The sequence below is a fragment of the Perca flavescens genome, chromosome 12 (genome assembly GCF_004354835.1).
Source record: "Perca flavescens isolate YP-PL-M2 chromosome 12, PFLA_1.0, whole genome shotgun sequence".
NCBI lineage: Eukaryota > Metazoa > Chordata > Actinopteri > Perciformes > Percidae > Perca > Perca flavescens.
The window spans coordinates 15,758,777-15,784,048 of record NC_041342.1 but is presented as its reverse complement, the minus strand read 5'-3'; the positions used below and the strand labels follow the sequence as shown (position 1 = coordinate 15,784,048).

Below are 25,272 nucleotides of genomic sequence, written 5' to 3'. Positions count from 1 at the left end.
CGAACCAATTATCTACATCAAATACACCTGCCTCACCTCGTTACCTGTATAAAAGACACCTGTCAACACCCAAACAACCAGCATCCAACATCACCACCATGGGCAAGACCAAAGAGCTTTCTACGGACATCAGGGACAAGATTGTTGATCTGCACAAGGCTGGGATGGGCTACAAGAGAATCGGAAAGCAACTTGGAGAGAAAAGATCAACTGTCGGTGCAGTTATCAGGAAATGGAAGAAGCACCACACCACCGCCAACCTCCCTCGGTCTGGGCCTCCACACAAGATCTTGCCTCGTGGGGTGTCCCTGATCATGCGAACGGTGAGGAATCATCCCAAAACCACAAGGGGGGGAACTGATGAATCAACTGAAGGCAGCTGGGACCACAGTTACAAAAAAGAAACGGTTGGTAACACACTACGCCGTCATCGATTGAAATCCTGCAGCGCACGCAAGGTCCCCCTGCTCAAGAAGAAACATGTACAGGCCCGCATGAAGTTCGCCATTCACCACCTGGACGACTCAGAAGAGGCCTGGAAGAAGGTGATGTGGTCAGATGAGACCAAAATAGAACTTTTTGGCCTCAACTCAACTCGTCGTGTTTGGAGGGCAAAGAACACCGAGTACAACCCAAAGAACACCATCCCCACCGTCAAGCATGGTGGTGGCAACATCATGCTTTGGGGGTGCTTTTCAGCCAAGGGGACGGGACAACTCCATCGTATTGAGGGGAGGATGGACGGGGCCATGTATCGTGGAATTCTGGACCGACATCTCCTTCCCTCAGTGAGAGAGCTGAAGATGGGTCGAGGATGGGTGTTTCAGCACGACAACGACCCTAAGCACACCGCCAAAGCAACAAAAGAGTGGCTGAAGAAGAAGCACATCAAGGTTCTGGAGTGGCCTAGCCAGTCTCCAGACCTGAATCCGATTGAAAATCTTTGGAGGGAGCTTAAAATTCGAGTTGCCAGGCGACAACCTCGGAACCTGAATGATTTGGAGGCTGTCTGCAGGGAGAGGGGCCAACATCCCTGCCGAAATGTGCACAAACCTTGTCACCAACTATAAAAACCGTTTGACATCTGTGCTGGCCAATAATGGCTTTTCTACAAAATATTAACATGCTGTTTGTCCAGGGGGTCAAATACTTGTTTTTCCTCATCAGATGGTTATCAATTTTAATAAATTCATATGATGTGATTTTCTGGAATTTTCTTTGGGATTCTGTCTTTCACCGTTAGAATGTACATATGATTAAAATTGTAGATTTTTGCATTCTTTGTAAGTGGGCAAACCTGCAAAATCAGCAAGGGGTCAAATACTTATTTCCCCCACTGTAGTCTATTCATGTGTTTATGTGTGAATCCTGCGTATGCTTAACAGGTTATAGCTTTGACTTTTTTACAGACTCTGCTGACCTGCTTCTTGTACATTATTTCCACAGGAGAAGACAGAGCCGTACTTCATTGGGATCTTCTGCTTTGAGGCGGGGATCAAGCTAGTGGCCCTCGGTTTTGTTTTCCATAAAGGCTCCTACCTGAGGAACGGCTGGAACGTCATGGACTTCATAGTCGTCCTCAGTGGGTGAGTGACATCAGTTGGTCTCTATGACAACCTGGTAGTGAGAAATGTTTGTTGTAAACATTGTCAACCAATTCCTAAGTTACTACTTGCCAAGCATACTGGTGAAATCTGTTTTTGAAGGAGGAACAAATATCAGTTCTCTGTAACTAACCAACTTTTTGAGCATCGCCGTACACTCTGACTGTGAGCCAATCAAATCAGAGCAAAGCAATTAGTACTTAGACTTTGGATTGGCAGTAGTGTCTAACCATCTTGCAAAGCTTTCCTTCTGTTTTTCTCCTTGTGTCTGGATGCTTAATAGATCTTCTTCAAAGCAGTCATAGCTGGAAAAAAAAAAGCACAGGTGTGACTAATAACATTCGCGATGGCACACTTCAATCTAAGCCATTCATTCCAGGGAGCCATTGTGCACAATACCAGGACCCTGTAGCTGGCTCACCTAAATGGAATACAACCATCATTAACATTATTAATCACCTGGATTGTTCTTTCTATGGCATGTGGAATTATCAACAAAAATGGCATTTAATACATTGCTGGTCACAGTGTTGGGTTTGAGAAACATGTTTTTATTTATGTAGTCATTTATGTAGTATCTATGTAGTCAAACAGTCAGTCCTGTCACCTTTCCATGTTAACTTCTGTTCCAATAGCTTCAATAATGTATTTTATCATATAGCTTTTCTTTTATTTGTCACTCTCAAACAAAATACTTGGTATTTTTTTTACATATTCTTAGCTACATTGGTACTACTGATGATAGAACATTGATTATTTTTGCTAGTATTGCTAATAATAAACAACATCTCCCAACAAAAGCTAGTGGAGCAGAAGCTAACTGTAGCGCTGAAGTGGGGTTTGGCTTTTCTGTACAAGAGTGGATGACTATTGAATAAGTGTTTCTCTAATGCACTGCTGTGTTTGCATATGTATTGCCATATGTTGTGGCTATATGTTTGATAACATTAACGTTAGCTAATGTACAGTATTTATGACTGAAAACAGACGTATGTGGAAGTCCATTGCTGTGACTGTGTCTTCTACTATGCAAAAGGAGTCTACTATTTGTTTGATTTTTAAATATTTCTGGATATCTGATTTTAACAGTAACTTTATATATTTTTTGTGCTCCCCTTCTTCAGTAACAGTTTGTTATCTCTGACCGCTTACAAGCTAACAAGATACAAGGTCAATTTCCTCTGTAGGCAGGCCTACTAGTAGAATAGAATATGCCTTTTATGGCTTTAGAGACTAATGGGACAAATAATGAAGATAAATATACCCCTAAATTGTAAAAATGTAAACCCATATCTAAACATAATCTCTAACCTTGTACTTCTTCACAACCATTTTTAAACTTGTATAAACTTTAAGGATAAGGCTACTGTTATGCTGTATAGTTTTTCTACAAATCACATGAAAATACCAAAACAACAATGTGTTTTTCCGTCTCTGAATACTTTGTGGCATTCAATTCCATGCCCATTCTTTTCTACTGATGACATAAATCTGATGTAAACGTTTCACAATTATAGTAATAAAAGAAAGAAAAAGGCTGCGTAATTTCCTAAAACAGGTGGGCACTGTAGTTTTTAACACACTTAGTCAAACAAGAGTAAATAAAGCATTTGTTGGGGGACTATTTTCAGCCACGGATCAATACACATTCAGTGCTCTAGTGAGTAGTTACAGCAGCAGGACAGTGTATCTGGGATCGACTCAAAATAAACTTCTGTGGCTGTGTTTATCATAATGAAGTAACATGTCACCTAGTGCAAGGATGTGGCTCGTCAATGTGATTTTGAACAATGGAGGTCTATGGCACAGAGGAATAAGCTATATCAGGCTTTGGCAACACAGGCTTGTTAGTAAATGCAATATAATTATTGATTATGTTCTTTTCATGGGATTTGTTTACAATAAAAATATAGAATATTGCCAGCATCCTAACTACCTTCTAGATTCTAGTTGGACTTGAGCAAAGTAGCCTTTCAATATTAAAATGCCAAGTGTAACTCTTAACAGAGTGGGTTTGTGTATGTGCATACATGTGTGCGCTTGGAGGTATCCTTGCAACTGCTTGCTTTTAATTTTAAATTTGGTTGAACTCCATGATGAATTACAAACTTCACCGGTTGTATTAGAGAGTGGAGAGGAAAAAAAAAATGTTTTAAATTAATGCTCAGCAAATGATTCTGCAATTAATTTTGACAGAATTCATTTTAACTTTACCAGGCTGTGGCTGGTGAACCAAAGAATTAATTTTGTGACACTGATTGTCAAGTTATGTTGGTGCATTCATGCGTATGACGCTGCTTGTGTCAACGTTTATCAGTATCGTTGCCATGCATGCTTGTAGTGCATTATAAAGGCTTCTCATCCCCACTTGCTGTACCTCATGTATGACACCTGGTCAGCAGTGGTCGACCCTATAGGCAGGTCTTTATTGTTGATATATGTTGTTGTTAATTTTTTTTATAAGGATATAAACACTGCATACATCCACAGAAAAACACAACACATAAATGCAAGTAAATGTGTGTTTCCATGGCACAGTCAGGCTCTGCAGTCAGCAATAGGTGGGTGGATAAGTGGATTGGCAGTTGTATCTAAAACCTGCTTCGGTTCGCCCCCAGGACCTCTGTGAATTAAATGTGAATGCAGCGCTGTTATGCAAAAGCATTGGAAGAATGGATGGATACCATAGAGAAAGAGAGAAGAAAGGGGAGGGGAAACAAGGGGTGGAAAGGACAATGGAGAGACAAAAAAAAACATAATGAGAGACTTCATTTGTTCCCCTTAAGACTGCAGGTTTAGTAAATTAATTGTGCAGGAGTTAAGCATTTTTATCACCTATGCTGTTTATGGCTAAGTGTACAGTGTTCAGCATGCAGGGAAGATTGCTGTTGGTATATTGACATCTCATTTCAACCTGACACCCACATCTTTCTTTTTCTCAGTATCTCTTATTTCTCTGTCTTTCTATCCCGCTGTCTTTCTCTCTCTGCCGCTTACATAAAAGGCACATCAGCATCACGTTTACAGACCAGTTAGTGCCAGTCTAAACACTCAACAGCTGTGTTGAATTTTACAAGGTTAAAGTGTTTAGTCAGTTTAAATTAACAGTACTGGTTGCTTTATTGGGATGCTTTGAAATTCTCTCATTAGAGGTCTGTCAAAGTTTGCTACATAATATTTTGCTTTCAGTTTCTCAATAAATGGCTCGTTAACGGAAAAAAAAACACAGTTTGGTGCGAAAGCAACAACTCGTTATTCACAAGCCTTTGAATATTTTTTTTTTTTAAGTACAGTGCTGGCCACTCATGGCTGAAGAAACATGTCAGTAAAATGATATTTTCAATTTCTTCACAGGCATTTAGGACAATCTGTGATATAAACCTTATATTACTCCAATGATATGAAAATGCAAAGGCGTAATAATTTAATATAAATTGTCAACAAGGCTTTTAATTTGTAGTTTCCGCAGTAAAGGCAGTTACAATGGATTTTTCAATGTGAGTGTTGCTAAAAACAGAGATTCGGCGTAGGATAACACTTGAAGGCCAGTGGTGCAAGTTGTGTAACCGTTTGATGGAGTTCAGAGCAAGCTGTGGTGTGGACCCAATTACTGTCCTCCAAAACACACTGGTGGGAACTTGAACATGTGTGTCTTACATAAAAATTAATTTACTCAGTTAACTGATTAATCGTTTGGTTTATAAAAATAACATTTTTGACACTTGTCCTGACAATGACAGAATAGATGGGGGGAAGGGACAGCTCAACAGTGCTTATCCCTGCAATGTTCCTGCTTGCATCCACACCACAGCCATACCAGCATTTTCCCTGTTACTAGGTCCTGAGTGGGGAAATTGGTGGGACAGATTTCACTGCACATTGATCACTTCTTCCATTCTTTCATGACCTCATGCAGGAAATGTCCCTGCACATTTCAGGGAAAGACTACATTTGTGAAAGAGGCTTAAGAAAACCAGGAAATATTCACATTTTTAGAGGCTTGAACCAGCTAAATCTTATAAAAAAAATTATTTTAAAAGTGGTTTAAACAATTACTACTGGTCTGGCTCAACGGCTGTACATTGCTGGGATATAGCCTGATGCGCCTGACGTTGGCTCACCTTCCGCTATCTCTGCTAACTATTTTGCAAAGGGCACTGTTGCTGCATCCAGGGTTTAGCACATTTTTTCCCCTATCCCAGAATAGATAAGCAGTGTAGCCAGACCATACTCCAGTGCTAACACAGCACTGTGGAGATAGGTCTGGCAATGCGAGACCACTTGATTATAAAATGGTTTCCAATTAAACTTCTGTGGATCGACAAATCAATTAACTGACTAATCGTTTCACTTCTACTGTGTGTCTGTGGTGGTCAAGTAGTGCACGAATTACAGACACTATGATACTATATGTTTTGCCTTACACTTAAGTCCAACAATATTTATACAGTCTATTTACGCACGTACGAGTCTTCGTACAAGATTGGGGCAAAAGTTTGAGCATTATTGGTTAGTGGTAGAGGTCACTGGAGAGCAGTTTGAAAGGTATTTGGTTATCAATGCAGTGCACATTAAAGAGGCCATAATCAATATTTTTAAAATAACAATTTATCAAATGACAATGTGAAAGGGGTCATTATCAGCCAAATCTGCAGCTCCCATCGACTTTATGAAGCTTTATAGCGAGTTTCAGCTCATTTTTGACCACCAACTTTACATTTTGTTTAAATCTCACTGCTCTCATTATAGCGTCTAACCATTCGGTACCTGCTCAACACCAAACAGCAGACAGACAAAGTTAGTGACTACCTGGTGAAGATAGTGGAGCATTTAGCAGCTAAGAAGCCAGACATTTCCTTTAGGAGTTAGTAGAGACCAAAAACAGAGCTAAAGGGCTGGTGAATATTGGACTTACATTCATCAGGTGGCCAGAAACACAACTCCCAAAAATGATAATGTTACTCCCTAACTGCTAGATGTGTAAAAAATCAACTGTTTGCTATCAAGTTCACCATATCAACTTAAAAGGCTGCCCGATTGTCCAAAAGGTGGCTAAAAAAATCAGTTACTGCAGGTTTAAAGAATAATGTAACACTGATGCGTGTAATCGAGTGTGGTCAGATATGTGCTTTATTGCACCTGTAACCACAGGTAAAAAATTTGGAATTTCTGTGGTTTCTATGGACTCAATTGTTGAAGTTAAGTTGTTCTCGTACAACTGAAATCATGTCACCTAAAGCATAAAATACACAAAGTCGTCAATGTACTTTCTACAGGCTACAGATCATCTTCTTGCCCAATTCCAGCCACAGCTGGTAACTGACGACCTGGTTTCCTGCCACCTATATGACACATTTTCTGGTACCACATATGCTGCTCTGCTCTCCTCCCTCTCTCTCTCTCTTTCTCTCTCTCTCTAACACACACACACACACACACACACTTTAGTCTGACAGGACAAGTAAGTCAGACTTAAAAGAAAACACACATGTGTCATAGCCGGTTGGGAATAAAATCGAGGCCACTGGGCCAGCGCTGGCGGCTTTCATTCCATTTCATATTAATGCATTGCTAGAAGCGAATCTGCTGGGACACTGAGCTCAATTAAAATCCTTAATCTGAGTGAAGAGTGTGTAGCAAAAAGGACAAAAGCTAGAACAACTTACCAAACCAAATTAATTCACTGATTCCTAAAATGGTCAATTATATCCTGGGGCAAAGGCATTGGCACAGGTGGACTTGATGCTTTGATTAGCAATACAATGTCTCCCAAGTGACTAGTGTCTCAGTGTGTGTGTTTGTTTGTTACTCCATTTATAAGGCTTTAGGTACAGATTGTTGCCAGTGAACCTGTCGCTCTCATGTTGTTAGATTAGTTCTGACAACTCACTTATCATCTCAAAATTGTCGCTCTTTATACAGGATGAAAAATAAAACTGGGTGGGAGTTGGGAGTGATTCATTAGCCATCTGGCACAAAGACTCACTCCTGTGTGTCTGTCTTTGCATGCCAGAGCACTACTGCAAGGCCCCACTTTTTCTGTGTTGTGTTCATTTGTGGTGATGTAATTAAAGTGAAATATAGTTGACACAACTGACCTGACCCTTGATCAAAAATGCTGTTAAATAATAATTTGGGAGGTTTTGAATTTGATTTAGCAAAAATATATCTCAATTTACAAAAATGTTGCTTAAAACATCAGGCCAAATAACAGTTAGGTTAGCAGTAGTCTGGATCAATTGAAGTACATTTCCAGAATAAAGCCTGACAACCAGTGGGTGCTTCATCCCCTCCGCTTCTGCTCTCTGTGTGTTGCTGTTCTCAAAATCCCTTCACTACGGGAAACAACAACAACTTTTGAGCTAGCAAGCTACACGCTGAAAATGGTTTATTATGTACATTCACGGTTGTATCCAGCTAATTTAAATAGCTCATGTTACTGTATTGTGTGACATATGTGGCAGTCACATTTAATATATTGTTTGACCCTCTACGATTGTTATTTTTGGAATTTATGTTACAGTTTATGTAACTTGATGAACAGATGTTTCAACTGATTTACTAAAGTTGCTACAAGCTAAGACATTACTCACATTTTAGGTGTACAACTCAATTGAGCAAATAACTCATTTGAAACTAGTTAGTAGTTAGGTAGAATGTAAAAGGATTTTGCACTTGCTTTGCACTTTGCACAAACTTAGTTATGGATTTACAAATAGATGGGGCAACCCAATCCCAGAGGGCTAGGCTCCAGGGCAGTTAATTAGTTGTTGGTAAATTAGTGTGATCTACCTGTACATGATTGGCATTGCATGTAAACCTACCAGTAAGCACCAGTCCCACTGCACATATTATACCAGGTGTTTTAAAGGACAGCTACAGTGGTCTCAGCTCCAATTTTGCTATCATAATTTAACTGAACAAACAATAGCTTATAGTCCCAGGTGGGTTTTCTTTGGGAAAATATACACCCAGCCGGTTATTCAATGACTAATAGTAAAAACATGTTTTTTTTTAAATGTAATCCCTATTCAACAGTGCAGTATTAACATTTCAATTAGACTTATGGTTTATGTTTTTTTCCAGATTTAATTCAATGCCATTAATGTGTTGACACACATTACCATATGCAGAGCTGTGCTGAAATGGTGAGCAACGTGATGCTGCTGATTACTGTAGTTTTTGGTGGTGTTCTTAGTGTAGGTGTAGGTGTGTGGGAGAGGCTGCATTCTGTGCATGTAATGAATTCAGCCTCTCCAGAGCCAGTTTGGTGTAATACTGTGCAATGGTGCTTTACTTAAAGAGCCAAAGAGGAAGAGATTAGCCTCTCAGTATGAACATCAACTCGCTGCTGGATTGTTACATAGTTGAATCTGTAGAGGGGCTTGTGTATAGCTGCCCCATGTATTTTATTGTACTGAAAGCCTTGAAAAAGTAAATATTTTTCTCTGTGCAAAATGTTATTACAATGCAGTGAATTTTTCACTCCTGCAAAACTGGATTTTTTATGTAGTCTAATTTACTGGTGGATGCACTAAAACTTCAGAACACAGTGATCATGTGCTATTATGTGCATCTGCATGGTCCCAAAGATGTTAGATGCAAATTGTTACATACAACAAATCAAGTAAACTGTATGTGTGATATTGGAAGCTGAAAGACTAGGAAAATGTTGGTTTGCATGATTATTTAGAATTCTGTTTCAGCAGGAAGACACTTTCTGAACTAAACAAAAGAAAATGGCCTCTGTGTGTGTGTGTGTGTAGGGATGATTCATAACATGCCACAAACAGAATATTTGCTTTAATTTTTGATGGAGCCTCCGCTGAATTGTTGAGCTCAAAGTGGAGCCTTGAACGAGCGGTGCTGCTACCTGCCTTTGTTCAGTGTGTTTGTTTTGAAGGCTATTTCCACAGACTCCCACTCCTCTGCTCCCGCTCTGTCTCAGTGTGTCTCTTGCTGTGTCATCTCCTTGGCTCACTCACTCACTCACTCACTCACTCACTCACTCACTCACTTGTTTGCTATCTCCATTAGTGCCACAAATTAACAGAAAGCCAAATAGAAATACTTAATGTGTGTTAATTGTTTGTCATGTTGATGAATTTACATTGATTTGCTTTGGTATTCCTCCGCCACTCACTGTGTTGTTATTTGTAAGTAGAAACGACATTTCTGACACATGCACCGAATTAAAACATATAAAGAGCGTCGGACTATACATGCTACAGTGATTTGAAAGACTGCCATGTTATTTACAGTAGGTATGTTAATTAGGTTACAGTCTGCTCCAATTTCAACTTTAATCTGACTGAGCGACCAACTGACCAACAAACTGACATTGCCATCCCTAGAGCCCTGTTGGCTAGAAATAACACTGATGATGTCATGTCATCTTGACTTGTGCCTGGAGGCCGACAATGTATAACTTAAAGGCTGCATTAAAATATGGAGGTGTGAAGTTAGAAAATTATGGCAATCATCAGGGTCTAAGAAAAGATGCTATTTAGGTGTATTATAAGAATTGTAGCATTTTTGGTCCCCATGGATCCTTACTAAAAGTGTACGTACGCCCAAAAGCCCAAAATGGCGTACGCCAAAAAAAAGTCAGATTTATAAAACCGTGTGTACGCACACCTGTAAGCAATGTTGTGTGCGTACATGGATCAGCCTCTTATCCTGCCCTGTACACGGCCATTTTTAACCATAAATAGTTAATGTAAAGCACCTTGTGAATGCTGATAAGTATGTTAATGAACCTGGCAGTTGTTCTTTCGTTACACTGAATCATGCCGAATCATGACGACTGGCGGAGAAAAAGCACAATACCTCTCAGACGCTCTGGAATTGCTGCCAATTTAATTATAATTTCGGCCTGTTGTCGCACAGTGTAGGGAAACCGGATCTATAGACTACCTTCATTAATAATATCTTCCAAAACGGAACTATAAATTATATCCAAGCAAGCCGTTTTGCCCTCTCTACTGGACCCAATTCACTACATAGATCCAAGATCTCAGCTTTAGGGAATTTAAATCGTCATGGTCCCTGAAGTTTCTCTCCTGATTCTTCCATTGGGGGTTAGTTAGATGCTATTCTGTATTACATGGAGTTGGGCCATCTTCTCCTCGTTCCGTACCAGACTCTGTGACGGTGAGACAGCGCTGATTAAATATTAAGAATGACTTTTGATTTAAGATGAGTTGGAGGTGTTTATGGAACAATGATCAGTGTCAGTATCAGTACAAGCGCAAATAACACTGCTTGATTTAATCTTCATGATATGGTGTGAAGAAATGTGCGTGAGGCATCAATACTTCTCTCTAACTCACCATCTGTGTCACCAATTCCTATTTTGTCTCCAAAATGTGCGTACACATTGGTCAGAGTTTGCGTGGAGGACCGCACATTCTCCCGTCAAGTTTGTTATTTTATAAATCACAACCTTTGCGTGGGATTTTCAGCCCCGTTTTGTGCGTACATCACGTTTATAAATGAGACCCCTGCACTTTACCAGATTGTTTTTTGCGTTAAAACTAAACATTACAGTGTTGTTCTTTGTAACCTGATCTTGATCCTGACCCTGAATACTGAACCCTGTGAATCCGAAGAGTAGGAAAAAGTATCATTCATATCTATTCCTACTCTGATTCCATATCAATCTTATCCATCAAGCCTCAGACTCTGATTTATGCCTACTCCCTGCCTGTTTAGTTTATCTTACTCTGACTGTCTCTCTGGTTCTTCAACCCCTGCCTGTTTGGAATAAATCTTTGGATTGAGATGAGAGAATTTGATGTGATTGGTCATTAATGAAGCTTGCCACGGACTCTTCAGAAGAGATACGTCTCGAAAGTCATTCCCACTCCCTATTGTATGTTCTGTCAACCTGAACAAACTGGAACTTTCCTGCATATGGTCTGGGAGTGTGGACAGGTGCATGAGTTCTGGCATAAAACAACATCAATACTGTCTGATGTGATAGGATGTCGAATTCCTACTGACCCGATTGTTTTGTTACTTAATGACGACTCTAAATTACACCTGCTCGAGAGACAGAGGAAGATTTGGCTAGCCGGCTCAACTGCAACCAAGAAAATGATATCTCAGCGCTGGCTTCCCCCCCAACTCGCTTTGTATAAAACAGTGGTTAGCGTATTTTCTAGACATAGTCATGCTTGAGCTCATTACAGCAAGGATTAACAAAGCCAAATCATCAACTATAAGCCTATGGGAAAGCACAGCAGCACAAATATCAGACCTAATGAGCTCAGCGCCACAAGAACCAGAGGAGAGTGACTAGGCAAGGTGTGATTTCTGTTTGTTTGTTTGTTTTCCTCGAGACCGTAGAGGGTGGGAGAGGGTTTTTGTTCTTGTTCAATTTGTGTTTCTCTGTTCTGTGCACCATCTGATACTACCTGGCACATATTGTGGAATTTGTTCTGTCTGAATGATAAATGGTGCTAATAAAAAATTGATCTAAAAAAAAATGAAGCTTGCCACAACTGTACCTGTAAATTCAACTCAAAAACTTACATCGCCTGCCATTATAAGCATATTTCGGGTGTTCTGTATTGCGTTGTTTTAATTTTACACATTGAGATCTGTTTAATTAGGAATGGGGAGCACTACTCAGCCAACAAAAGCATACCTACACGTGCCATAGCGTTCAGTCTTGACAGTAAACGTTTAAGAAAGGTCCTGAACACGTTGTTTTGGACGGTGAGCTTTCACCACTTTGAACAGCGTTTTCAGGTTTATCTGCAGTAGTGTGAACGTGGCCTCACTCATTCACTCACTCATTCTGCCTCCCTCCCTCCCACTGCTTTCAGGAGAGATTCTGCGTGGGCTCACACTTGAGTTTCTGCCATGCGCTTTCTACCCCCTGCTCACACACATACACACACACACACACACACACACACACACACACACACACACACACACACACACTTACCCTCCCCCACACTTCCCAACACTGTCCAAAGATTTTAGTTAGTAAATTATGATTTCTAGGATATTTTTCACAACTTAGTTTAAATATTACTTAGAGAATTAGCAGCAGATATTAACAATCTCAACCATGGAAATATGATATCAACAGTGAAATCTTAAATGGTTACAGGTCACCAAATTGGCTTGGTTGATATGGACTTGAATATATATATATATTTTTTGCCAGGGTTATTGCGGCACGTTTATATAATTTCTTATAACATTATCTTTCCCTAATTGAAAGTAACATAAATCTGGCTTTTTTGCCATCTCTACAGGAAACATTCACATGTGATTATACGTTGGTAAGAGATTGCCTGCCGGTTGCTCCTGTTGCTGTTTTTCATTGTTTGTGTGTGGGTGGAGGGACATCAATGTGTGTGTGGGTAGATGTGAGTAGAGATGCCTGCCAGGTGTATGTAGCTGTGCATTCTTTGTCTCTCACCATACAAGTCTGGTACACTAAATAGATATACTGTACCGCCCACTGGCTGCTCAGTCGTCTGCGTGACATAAAATCAGTTTATTATTTCCCCTTTTTTAGTTTCAAATTACTCCTTTCCAAAACTGCCCTTGAGTTACATCCATTTGTTGCCTTTGACCTATTTCTGTCATTACATTTGTCAAACACCACAGACAAAAACATTAATCTCTAGAAAGCAAAGAGAGACTAGGTGCCAAATTACCTACTAATGGATTTTTTTTAAGGGTGAGGCTATTTGCACCCCTGGTACAATTAGCAGTGTATGCTATTTGCACCCCTGCTACAATTAGCAGTATGCTATTTGTACCCTGGTGCAATTAGAAGTGTATGCTATTTGCACCCCTGTTATAATTAGCAGTGTATGCTATTTGTACCCTGGTGCAATTAGAAATGCTATTCGTACCCTGGTGCAATTAGAAATGAATGCTATTAGTACCCCGCCGGTGCACACAGCAATGTGTTCTATTAATACCCCATCTGGTACAAATATCAATGTATGCTATTTGCACCCCTGTGCATTTACAGTACCTTGGCATATATTTACACACGGTTATCCATACTACTCATGTATTACACCTTTTTGGAATATTATCGCCCTGACATTCTTACCCTAACCATAACCAATCCCACTCCTCTTGCCTAAACCTAACCAACCCAACCAGAGCAGGCATATTCATGAGTCTTCCCCTACCACCCTCACCACACAGGGGAATCAAACTCCAAACTCCCATAACAAAGGTAAGCGTACTAACCACTCACCTAACAGTTCTTTCAGGAAGCTGAACAACTGTTTACCACTTGGTTTCTTCAAGCCTCGGTTGCTAGGTAACCATACTTTATACAAAAAAATAGATACTAACAAACCAACGGTTGTATAGGCGGCTGCATATATGAAAAAAAAACACCTAACCCTAAAAAAATTCTAACATAAGGTTTCTCAGCTATTTTTTGTAGTATTAGGTGTCCTTAATAACATACTTAAAGTTTACCAAAGTTTGACCACTATAAAAGTGTAATTTTCAAGATGGCGTCCAAGATGGACAGGAAGCCCTCAAAATATCCTAACTCCTTCATTATTTGACCTAGCCAAGTAATTTTGGTGTCTAACCCCATGTTTTATGGGTCTATGAATCCATTGGACTTGTCTAAATTGCACTGACATGATGACATACTTATGGAATACATTTTGTGAGATAACTGTAAGGTTTTATCTTTTTTGGGGTGAATCAGAGATGTAAACAATTTAGCCTATGTCATGTAACTCCTATTCAGTATGCGTTTTTGGACACATACCCATTTTTTGCTAAAACACAGACTTGACATTCAATGTAAAAGTTATTCCACCCAAAAGTAACTTAAATTACTTTTACCCCCCACCACCACACCCCTCCTCCGTGTGGTGGGTAAAAATACAAATTTACACCCTAGTTTTTCCAGGTTTTAATTGAAATTCATGCAGTTCAATGTCTTATTGTACTCTGAAATGAAAGAATAGAACAAATGAATAATTTAAGTTAAAAAAGAAATCCTGGAATCAATTTATAAACCAAAATATAGTCATTTTTGCCATATTTTGGCAGATATAACAGCTGAACACACTCGTGGCATTCTTTCTACAATGGAAATCAAATATTCTTCAGAAAGTTCTTCCCAACTCTGTTGCAGAAGTTCCCATAAATGTGTGGCACTTGTAGGTTGCTTTGCTTTCACTTTTCTGTCCAGTTCATCCCAAACCAGCTCAATGGGGTTTAAGTCTGGTGACTGTGCTGGCCACTCCATGTTTTTAAGCATACCATCTTGTTCTTGTTTCCTAAGGTAGTTCTGGCATAGCTTGGATTTATGTTTTGGGTCATTATCTTGCTGTAGGATGAACCCCTGCCCAACTAGACTGCAAAATGCTGTGGTAGCCGTTTTGGTTCAGGGTGCCTTTCACTCTGTACAAATCACCAATCCTGGATCCAGCAAAACAGCCCCAGACCATCATGCTTCCTCCTCCATGTTTGACAGTTGATGTCACACACTGAGGAACCATCCTTTCACCTACTCCACGGCGTACAAAAATCCTGCCTGATGAACCGAAGATTTCAAATTTTGATTCATCAGTCCATAACACCTTCTTCCAGTCTTCAGTAGTCCATTGACGATGTTTCTTGGCCCAGGCAAGCCTCTTTTTCTTATTCTGATGTCTTAGCAATGGTTTTCTTGCTGCAACTCGACCTATCAAACCTGCAGCTCCAAGTCTTCTCTTTAAAGTTGAGACTTGCTTATTACGACCACTATTAAGCTGTGCTTGAAGCTGTTGTCCTGTGAGTTGCCTATCACACAAGCTGTTGACTCTCAGAAACTTGTCTTCTGATTCTGTTGTGGCTTTGGGTCTGCCAGACCTCTTCCTGTGAGAGTTTCCCCCTGTTTCTAAGTGCCTTTTGATGGTGAAGAATACTGTACTCACTGACACCTTGACTTTCTTCACAATTTCTCTGTAGGAAAGGCCAACATTCTTAAGTGTTATGATGGTCTGTCTCTCTTCCATTGTTAATTTTCTTTTTCCCGCCATTTTTATAGCAACACACTACTTTCTGCAGTACAATACTGTTCAAATAATGCTCACAAGCGTACGGTACCACAGTGTGTTCCAACAATACTTTTATACAAACAGAGGGGTTTGTAAGTAATCCAGACAAGTTGGAACACCTGTGGGAATTGGTAGCACCAACTTTCAAAGCTTGATCAACCTCCATTGCTGCAGAACAGCTTTACGTTGTTAACCCATTTCTTCTTCCCTGAAAAAGGCCTTTTTGTAAAATTTTGAACACATTATTTTTCGGTTTTGAATAACATTACTTTTTTTTTTAACCTCAAGCAGTTCATTACTTACCTTTGGACCATTTTAGGCTATTAATTGGACTTGAACTGCTAAAATTTCAATAAAAAAACTAAAAAGATTGGGTGTTCTAAAACCTTTGACCGGTAGTGTATATTACATCCCAAATGTCTTATTCTCAGACACATGCTCAATGTCATTTTATGGGGGTGTCAAAAGAACATTAGAAATATTTCTAACAAATGACAAAGGCCAACAATGTTGACATTGTTGGATTAGCTTGAGGAAAAAGTACACTCCAAATGCAATTTTGACTCATATTGTTGTAAACCAAGAAACTTGGCCCCATTTGCTGTAAAAACTTAAGAGATGGCTCTGATGTGGTAGAGGTTCATCAGAAGGGAGCTGATGGACAGAAACCACCAACACTAGGCAAAACGATATGAGAAATATGCAATTACTTAAGGGATTATTAAATAAATATTATTAAATTGTAATTGTATTTGCCCTTATTTTTCGTGATAAATATATATATATATATATATATATATATTATATATATATATATATATATATATATATATATATATATATATATATATATATATATATATAATTGTGCTTGTAATCAGTTATTTATCATACAAATATGCTAATTAGATTATTAAATGGCCAAAACATGTATACGGTACCAGTATTCATGGTGTAGTAGGAATACAAAGGAGTAATGGTCTTTTTAAGGACCTGGTGGCCGCCATTTTGAAAATGGGGCCTTTCCTGAAGTCAAACTTTGGTAAACTTTTAGTATGTTTTTAAGTACATCTGATACTACTGTAAACCACTGAAAAATCTTTTGTTAGAATTTTTTTGGGGTCAAGCCATATTTGCAGCTGACTAGTATGCTTTCACTGAAGACAGAAAGCGCAACTGTAGTATCCATTTTCCGCTAGAAATTCAATTGTTATAAACTTTAGAGACAAAACTTCCCTAATATGCCAGTTTCTGCGGTCATGGAAGATGAACGTCCACCATGATTTCGGTGCACGCGAGCAACGTTTTTTTGTTGTTACGTCACAGGGTGTAAATAGCTCAGCTGTGTGGCCGAGGCTATTCGTACCGGGGGTGCAAATAGACACTTAAATATGTCCCTGTTGCATTTTCTCTATTTTAACCCAAATGGATTTTTTCTTTTCAGGCCATCCCAAGTAATACTGTAGCTATTTATTTAACTGTCTTAACAAAAGAATAGAAGAAAACAATGCCTAACAGAACTACCATCAGCAATATCTCTGTATACGTTGTGTGTGTGTGTGTGTGTGTGTGTTGTCCACCAGGATCCTGGCCACTGCTGGTGCCCACATGAACATTCCAGTGGACCTTCGGACCCTGAGGGCAGTGCGAGTGCTGAGACCTCTTAAACTTGTCTCCGGGATCCCCAGTGAGTTGGTTACTGACCTCTAATCCTGCACTGTCAGGTTTAACAAACTGCCGTAATAATGCAAATAGGTCATTAATCTTTGCATGTAATTTTTAGGACTTTTCAGTTCACAAATCTAGTTGTTTGAGAATGTGTCTTTCAGTAATAGGGAAATAAAAAAATTTGTCCCAAAAACATTCAGAAAAATAGCATTTGCTGATGTACAAACATGCTCAATCTTACTGTATAATACTGTCAATCCATACAGTTTGTACATAATTTCAAGGTTCAAGATTAATTTCTGGGCCCTTTTTCAGATTAGGGCCTACACATATAGCATTGATACTTGGGTCTTTTTTCCATTGAACAGCTTAAACCCACCAATGTATGTATGCAAGTCATTGGTACCTTCTGTGAAAAACAGCTTAGACATGTAGAAACATGTTCAAAAGCATGTGTATTGCGTTTTTGCAACACATTTTGTGTTAGGCTCCAGTCAGACCCGGAACTGAGAAACAGGCACACAAACACAGATGAGCAGTTTACAGTGTTTATTAGAAACAATGTTTGATAGTGGAGGAGGGAGATGGCCAGGATAGCTGCTCCAGGTAGGGTCGAAGCCAGAGATCAGAAGGCGGGTGTGTGGCCAGGCACTGAAGATGACGGCTGGGTGGAATGGCTGGTTGAGAGCGGAGTGGCGAGGTGAGTAGGCAGCGAGGAGGCAGATGAAAGCTGGTGAGCAGCGGGTCCAGAGGCAGAATCTGAGCAGAGAAGGAATGCGTGAGCCAGAGCATAAATGAGGCAACAACCAAACTGGAAACAGAGAAAACAGGGATAAGTCTCTTAAGCACAGAGTAGAGCCACTTTACCACGAGAATGGTTGCAACGAACTGGCGCTGAAAAGGTGAACAGCCCGGGTTGATAACTGTTGGTTGATTACTGGAATGATCTGCAGCTGGCTAGAGCAGAGCAGGTGAGAGTGGCCACGCCCCTTGACCTAGATCCTCTTGAGTGACATGGAAGCCGGTGGAGACAGACACCACACACACAAGGGAAAGGGGAACAGGAAAACAGGCAGGGACAGGGAGACAGACACTGATCCAAAACATTTTGCGATTTTTCTTGAAAAATTCTTATACAGATTAGTGTTTACACCTCAGTTTTATATTTGTCATTCATTTTTAAATATTTGTTTTAATCTATTAAGTGTATTATACATTTTGTTTTGCATTTGTTCCTCTTATTTCAAATGGACTCACTGGAAACTGGAACTATTTCAGGATACAGTCTGGGGCATTTTATTTTTCATTTCATACAAACGTTAATTGTGCATTTTTAAAGTCCACCAAATCCCTAAATATGAGAGCATGTACATTTATAAATATCATAGTATGAAGACCGTATTCTGTTTTGTTAATCTTGAGGCAATAGAAAAGAAAAACTCATGGCAGAGTTGGAGGCTACTGGATATGTTCTCTTTAATCTTTTAATTTGAGTTTTGGTAGAACAGGACTAGCTTTTATAGATATATCATGTTAGGACAATTCACATAACATTTAAAATGATTTACTTTAAGTCAATGTAGCATAAAATCTTCCTGAGGTGATTTTCTTTTTTTTCTTTTTTTTACAAAAGGCAGGAAGCACTGAAAAATACATTTCCTTTATGTAAAGTAAATACTGTGGCGTTATCCTTGAACAGGATGTATTTCTCTTTGTGAATACTTCAAGGCCTGCAGATTGTGCTGAAGTCCATCATGAAGGCCATGATCCCGCTGCTCCAGATTGGCCTTCTCTTGTTCTTTGCCATCCTCATGTTTGCCATCATTGGTCTGGAGTTCTACAGCGGGAAGCTTCACCAGACCTGCTTGCCATCTGTCGAAATCCTCGGTACGTCTCTTTCTGTTGTAAAAAAAAAAAAAAAAGAGTGCAGTCCACTCTCCACATACATTTTTGTTTTATATTAATTTCCTGTTTATATAGTGTGAAACTAAATAGTAAGACACAAGGGAAAAACCTTTGGCTTCAGTCCTAAATTAAACCTAGATAAAATGAAATCAAAACACATCTCCAAAATTTGAAGGGGGACAAATGTTGCAGGATTATTTTAAACCATGTTTTGCTATCAGTCTTTTAAAGTTAGAATAAAGGGGTGTCTTCACACCTGCTTTTATCATGATACTAATGCCTTTAGAGGATTATTGTCACACTTTGTTGGATTTTATCACAATACTAATACTAATGCATTTAGAGGATTATTGTCACACATTGTATTTATGATTCACTTTGATTGGTTCACTAGCAGGTACATCACATGTGTGGTTTGCTCACTGTTCTCAACTGAAAACTGAAACTGAGGCTTTCATAGATTACAGTAGCAGTGCCTCAAGCGTATTAATAGAGTTGTTGCTGGCTAATTTAGCTACTGCTTAATTAGTCAACAACTACTCTGTAATCATGCGCCACACCATAGCATTTACTGTCATCGCCCTGCACAACTCAAAGATGGATTCAGATATAAAACCTGAAAAAGTATAAACAGCGTTTAGAGCAGGGGAAATATTTACATCTTTCCCTTAAATCTTTAAAGGTTTAAAGATTCCTTCCAAACATGTTTTAAGACATATAAAAAATACTACATCTGCTGCTTCAACCTCATTGAAAAAATTAAAAATGCAAATATTTTTCAAATGTTTAACCACTGGATGCAAGACAGTTTCAAGTTGTCACATCACACTTGTGTAAGTTGTGTACTGGACCAATGACTGACTGTATAAATCATAGAATAATGTGATGTCACAAAATTCATTTAAGATATATTTGCTATCGACACAGAATGCAATGTGCAATTAAGTGCTTTTTTTTTTGAACAATGTCTTTATTGAGTTTTGTTTTAAACAACTAAATAATAAAAAAAATAAAATAAAGTGTATAAAAAGTATAGATTAATAATATATATATATATATATATATATATATATATATATATACACACACAATAAAAAAGTAAATATAAGATAAAAATAAAATAAAAAATATATAAAATCTGTATTTATACATATATATGTACATACACCCATGAACATTAAATGCTTATTTAGTTGTGTAGTTAAAGCATGAGCAGTACGATTAAAAACGAGAGATTTAAACTGTGAAAATTAAAGAATTGGGATAATGGTTGTACAGTGTGCAAAAACTAATTAATTAAGTATTTCCTCAAAGCAACAGTTCTCTTAAGCTCATTCATAAACGTGTTATATCTTGTTTGTTTGATCACTACTAAAACCAAAGTGTCTGGGAGAGATATAATAAATGGTTGGGGGAAAAAACAGGACATGACTCGATTGTGAGTCGTTTTCTTTACTATTTTTTTTGTAGACAATGAGACTGTCGACTCGACAGAGTTGGCGTTCGCCTGCGGAGTGAGGAAGTGTCCAGAGAAGTACGACTGCAACGACACCTGGATTGGACCCAACGACGGCATCACGCAGTTCGACAACATCCTGTTTGCTGTACTCACAGTCTTCCAGTGTATCACCATGGAGGGATGGACAGCCGTTCTTTATAATGTGAGCTTCACTGCTGCGGAAACAAATGAACCACAACGCATCACACAGTTTTTGTAAATGTGTGTTAACATGAATGTGTTTCAGACCAACGACGCCTTGGGTACCACATGGAACTGGATGTACTTCATTCCCCTCATCATTATTGGCTCGTTCTTTGTGCTGAACCTGGTGTTGGGAGTCCTGTCGGGGTGAGTGTGAATCTCCCTACATGTATAAAACTGGTGTTTGTCTCTATTATGCATTATGTTTTTAATGCTTCCCTCTTCAGAGAATTTGCCAAGGAAAGGGAGAGGGTGGAGAACAGGCGGGCCTTCATGAAGCTACGCCGCCAGCAACAGGTGGAAAGAGAACTGAACGGCTACCGAGCCTGGATAGACAGGGCAGGTACTGGGCAGCAGAACAACTTCACATCTGCAGACACAATCTTGTTGTTTAATTATGTGGAGGTTTACAGTAACAGAGAGGCTTAGAGTGAGTGAGTGAGCAGTCAGGCTTCAGTAGTAATGGGAGAGTTGCTCTCATCACCCAAACTACCTCTAAACGCAACAAATGAGCAGTGCTGTCAGTCCCACTTTATGCATTTTGGATTCAGATGTTTTTCTGCTGTCATTATTAAAAGGTTTGTTCACAACAGACAAAACGTAATGTGTAAAAGCATTCCACAATGTTTAGAACCACTAATGAACCCCTTATGTGTTTTTTTCTGATTATTTATGTTTGTTTTAATTTAAAACTGTACAAAGCTGTAAAAAGCATTTAAAGGAATAGTTCTTTATTTTGGGAAATACCCCTTTATTCACATTCCTGCTGCAAGTTGGATGAGAAGATTGATCCCACTTTCATATCTGAGAGTGGTATCAATATTCTCATCGAACTCTGAAAAGGCAAGAATGTGAATAAGCATATTTCCCAAAATGTCAAACTATGACAAACTGAATCTCATTTTATACACACAGTAGAGTAGCTTTTTTGAGTTGCATGCACGCACGCACACGCGCGCACACACACACACACACACACACACACACACACACACACACACACACACACACACACACACACACACAGTGGTGTAATGGCAATCTACATTGCTAGTCTCCCACGCAAGTAGAAGGTGAGAAAAAGGTGATACTGACTCACTGACTAAATGTGTGTGCACGCGCATTGGTGTGTGTGTTTGTGTGTTTACTTGCATGTGTGTGTGTGTGTGTGAGAGAGCTGTGGTGCATATTTATGTGTGCATGGATGTGGGTGAGTGTGGGAAGAGAGCGAGAAAAGGGAGAGCGAGATATTGCCAGAATGTAAGAGAGAATAAGAGCTCTTTCTCTGAAGAAGGTCATAGTGGCCTCTCAAAGCAGCATTTACATCGGTTTGGCCTCAGTTCCTGTAGACATTTGCAGACATCCTAAAGAATACAACCCTGCAATGTATATTTCCATGTGTGATGATTTAAATTGTGCCTTAATGAAAACAAGTTAGTCTGTGTATAACCTCCAGTTTTATTTTATTACAGAGGAGGTAATGCTTGCAGAGGAGAATAAAAGTTCTGGGAGATCGCCGTTAGATGGTGAGTTCTCATACGTTTGAATAATCACGTCTAATTACACATGGATGGCGATTATTACATATTATATGACAGACACAAAATATACTGTCTGATTGGATTAACTGCTGTGTGTTTTAACCGTATATCCAAACATGTCAAATGTAGTTCTGGTCGAGTTTATCCATCTTGGTACTGTAAGTCATTGTGTAAGCTGCAAGTAACCATAGCAACAATACAAATGCTTGATTTAACATTAGGCAACATCAGACCAGCAGTCACTCTTCATATTTAACTTTCATTCATGCCAACTGCATGGATGAAATCCTGCAAATCGCTTTTCATACAGCATGTGAACAAATAGGAATTAAAAAAGGGTCCCAACAGACATTATAAAATAGGCAGAAGAATGAAATTAAAGTTATAAACTAAGGAATGATTAAATTGATGAGTGAGAAGTGGGGGCGAGCAAGCGTCCCTCGAGCTTTCTCCTTTAATTGATTGTTCATTAATTCAGGCATCGGTGGTAAAATAAGTTTTAAAATCCTTCACTAATTCATCCTGTGAGAGACCTGATATCATTAAACTTTTCAACAGTGCTAGCCACCTCTTCCTCTCATGCTTGAGGTGCCAAATACCGTGTGAGCATTATAGGTCTCTCTGTAATGGTGCTGTGATCTTTGAGTAAAGCCATAAACGATTGTTAAAAAGCCATGACTGCAGCCAATAGATGAACCCAGCAATGTTAGGTACTTAACCATGGGTTAAACTGATCACAACCGCCTCTTGCTCGTTTATTAAGTGGCCATGGTATTAGGGTGCTAAATTCGTGAATTGTGAACCATGTGAATAAATTCAATGCACTGTTCTATCCACAGAGTCAGTTTACTTTGATAACTGCGGATAACAGGAAAGTGTAAAATCTCTGTAAACCCTATTCACTGTTGAGCAGACCTTTTTAGTTTACCAATAGTGATCATTTCTTTTGTTGTTTTCATTTTCATTTGAAATATATTGAAATTTTTATAACCTTGAATTTTTGTGGAACATTTCTAGTGCTAAAGAGAGCGAGTAAGAAGACTGGTGCACGGAGAGGAGCGCCAGGGGACGAGAAGTATACGGACATGTCTACTGCCAGTGAGTAAAGGACTTTCAGTCTTTTCAGTTACTCACTGCCTTCAGAGCAGGCTTCTTTTCTTGGTGTATATTTTGCCTACGTATTACCACTTCCTCACACTCCTGCACTTCTCTCTTTTACTCCTGTGATTCTCCCTCTTTCTCCCTCAGGCATGTCGCGATCGAGGATGAACTTCCGCAGCGGCCGGCGAGGCCCCGCTGCCTACCTGCGGCGTAAAGAGCGCATGTTACGCATCTCCATCCGCCGCATGGTGAAGACAGACACTTTCTACCTGATGGTACTCAGTCTGGTGGCTCTCAACACCATATGTGTGGCCATTGTCCACCACAACCAGCCCGACTGGCTGACCATCTTCCTCTGTGGGTTTTAGATCTGAATGGTTGTGCTGTTTTTCTATTTTTTGGCAGACAGTTTCCTCTCTCTTCTTTGAGCTAATTTCTTTTTTGTTTCCTCACCTCTAGACTATGCAGAGTTTGTTTTCCTGGGTCTGTTTTTGGCTGAGATGTTTTTGAAAATGTATGGTCTGGGTTTCCGGCTCTACTTCCATTCATCTTTCAACTGCTTCGACTGTGGGGTGAGGCACTTCATCCCTCATAATGACTCCATATTACAAAAAAAAAGAAAACAATGTTTGTTTTTTGTTGCAAATGTAAAAGTTAAATTTCTAGTGCAAAATTAGGAATTTGGGTTAATTAACTGATAAAGGTGTTTTATCATTTACATTACTTATTTTTTTTTATTAACAGCAAGTTAACCATTCTCACAAATGTAGTGATCACATACAAACATATAAACACATGTCTATGCTGACATGTTTTGCAGGTTATTGTTGGCAGCATCTTTGAGGTGGTTTGGGGCTTCTTCAGGCCTGGCATGTCATTTGGGATCAGTGTACTGAGGGCACTGAGACTTCTGAGAATTTTCAAGATCACCAAGTAAGTGGGACAACCAAAAGCACAGCATTCCAGCTAAATTAGGCCTGGGTTGTAGTATGCGTATTTGTGTCTATATTTCCACAGAATTCTGTTCAAAAACGACAAAAAATCTGTGATTTCTTTTTTTCTGTCAGATACTGGGCCTCTCTCAGGAACCTGGTTGTGTCCCTCATGAGCTCCATGAAGTCCATTATCAGCCTGCTTTTTCTTCTCTTTCTCTTTGTTGTGGTGTTTGCTCTGCTGGGAATGCAGCTTTTTGGAGGAAGGTGAGTAAAAGACTTCAAGGACACCAAAGCTGACATCCTCGCTGCTTCAGTTATCAAGGGCAGCTTTTCTTAGAATATTTTTAATCTACATATCTGATCATGCCACAGTTTAAAATGGTAGCTACACACCCTGCAAACTGAACAGCAGTTTTTTTCAATGATTAAGAGGAGAGGAAATGACATGTCCGGATGAAAATAGCTCTGCATCCTCCTCCTCATCTTCCTCCTCCTATTCTTCCTTGGTCATATCTGACCCTGCTTTCTATCTGCCTTCCCTCTAGGTTCATATTTGAAGATTACACTCCCACCAACTTTGACACGTTTCCAGCTGCCATCATGACAGTGTTTCAGGTTTGGCTCCCACAGATCCCCTCATTCTGCCTGCTCTCCATGACACATTGCACCCTGGGATATTTCTCACCCCAGGCGCAGATTAAACAACTCTGCTCACTCGCTCTCCACCCCCTGCCTCTGCTATCATCCCACACATCCATGCACACA

At 39.4% G+C, this 25,272-nt stretch overlaps 1 protein-coding gene across 4 annotated transcripts in view; it reads left to right on the top strand.

Moving 5' to 3' along the window:
• Positions 1-25,272, top strand: part of cacna1eb (calcium channel, voltage-dependent, R type, alpha 1E subunit b) — a 50,066-nt gene that overhangs the window by 1,012 nt on the left and 23,782 nt on the right. For 3 of the 4 annotated variants that reach the window (XM_028592431.1, XM_028592430.1, XM_028592432.1), the window contains exons 2-14: positions 1,447-1,586; positions 17,239-17,342; positions 19,052-19,210; positions 20,699-20,889; positions 20,974-21,077; positions 21,158-21,273; positions 22,403-22,456; positions 23,489-23,569; positions 23,720-23,929; positions 24,032-24,144; positions 24,393-24,505; positions 24,640-24,771; positions 25,053-25,122. In XM_028592431.1, coding sequence (XP_028448232.1) covers positions 1,447-1,586; positions 17,239-17,342; positions 19,052-19,210; positions 20,699-20,889; positions 20,974-21,077; positions 21,158-21,273; positions 22,403-22,456; positions 23,489-23,569; positions 23,720-23,929; positions 24,032-24,144; positions 24,393-24,505; positions 24,640-24,771; positions 25,053-25,122 — 1,587 coding nt within the window. Of the gene's footprint in view, positions 1-1,446; positions 1,587-17,238; positions 17,343-19,051; positions 19,211-20,698; positions 20,890-20,973; positions 21,078-21,157; positions 21,274-22,402; positions 22,457-23,488; positions 23,570-23,644; positions 23,930-24,031; positions 24,145-24,392; positions 24,506-24,639; positions 24,772-25,052; positions 25,123-25,272 lie in introns of those variants that run through there. The other variant, XM_028592433.1, reaches the window with a different exon arrangement.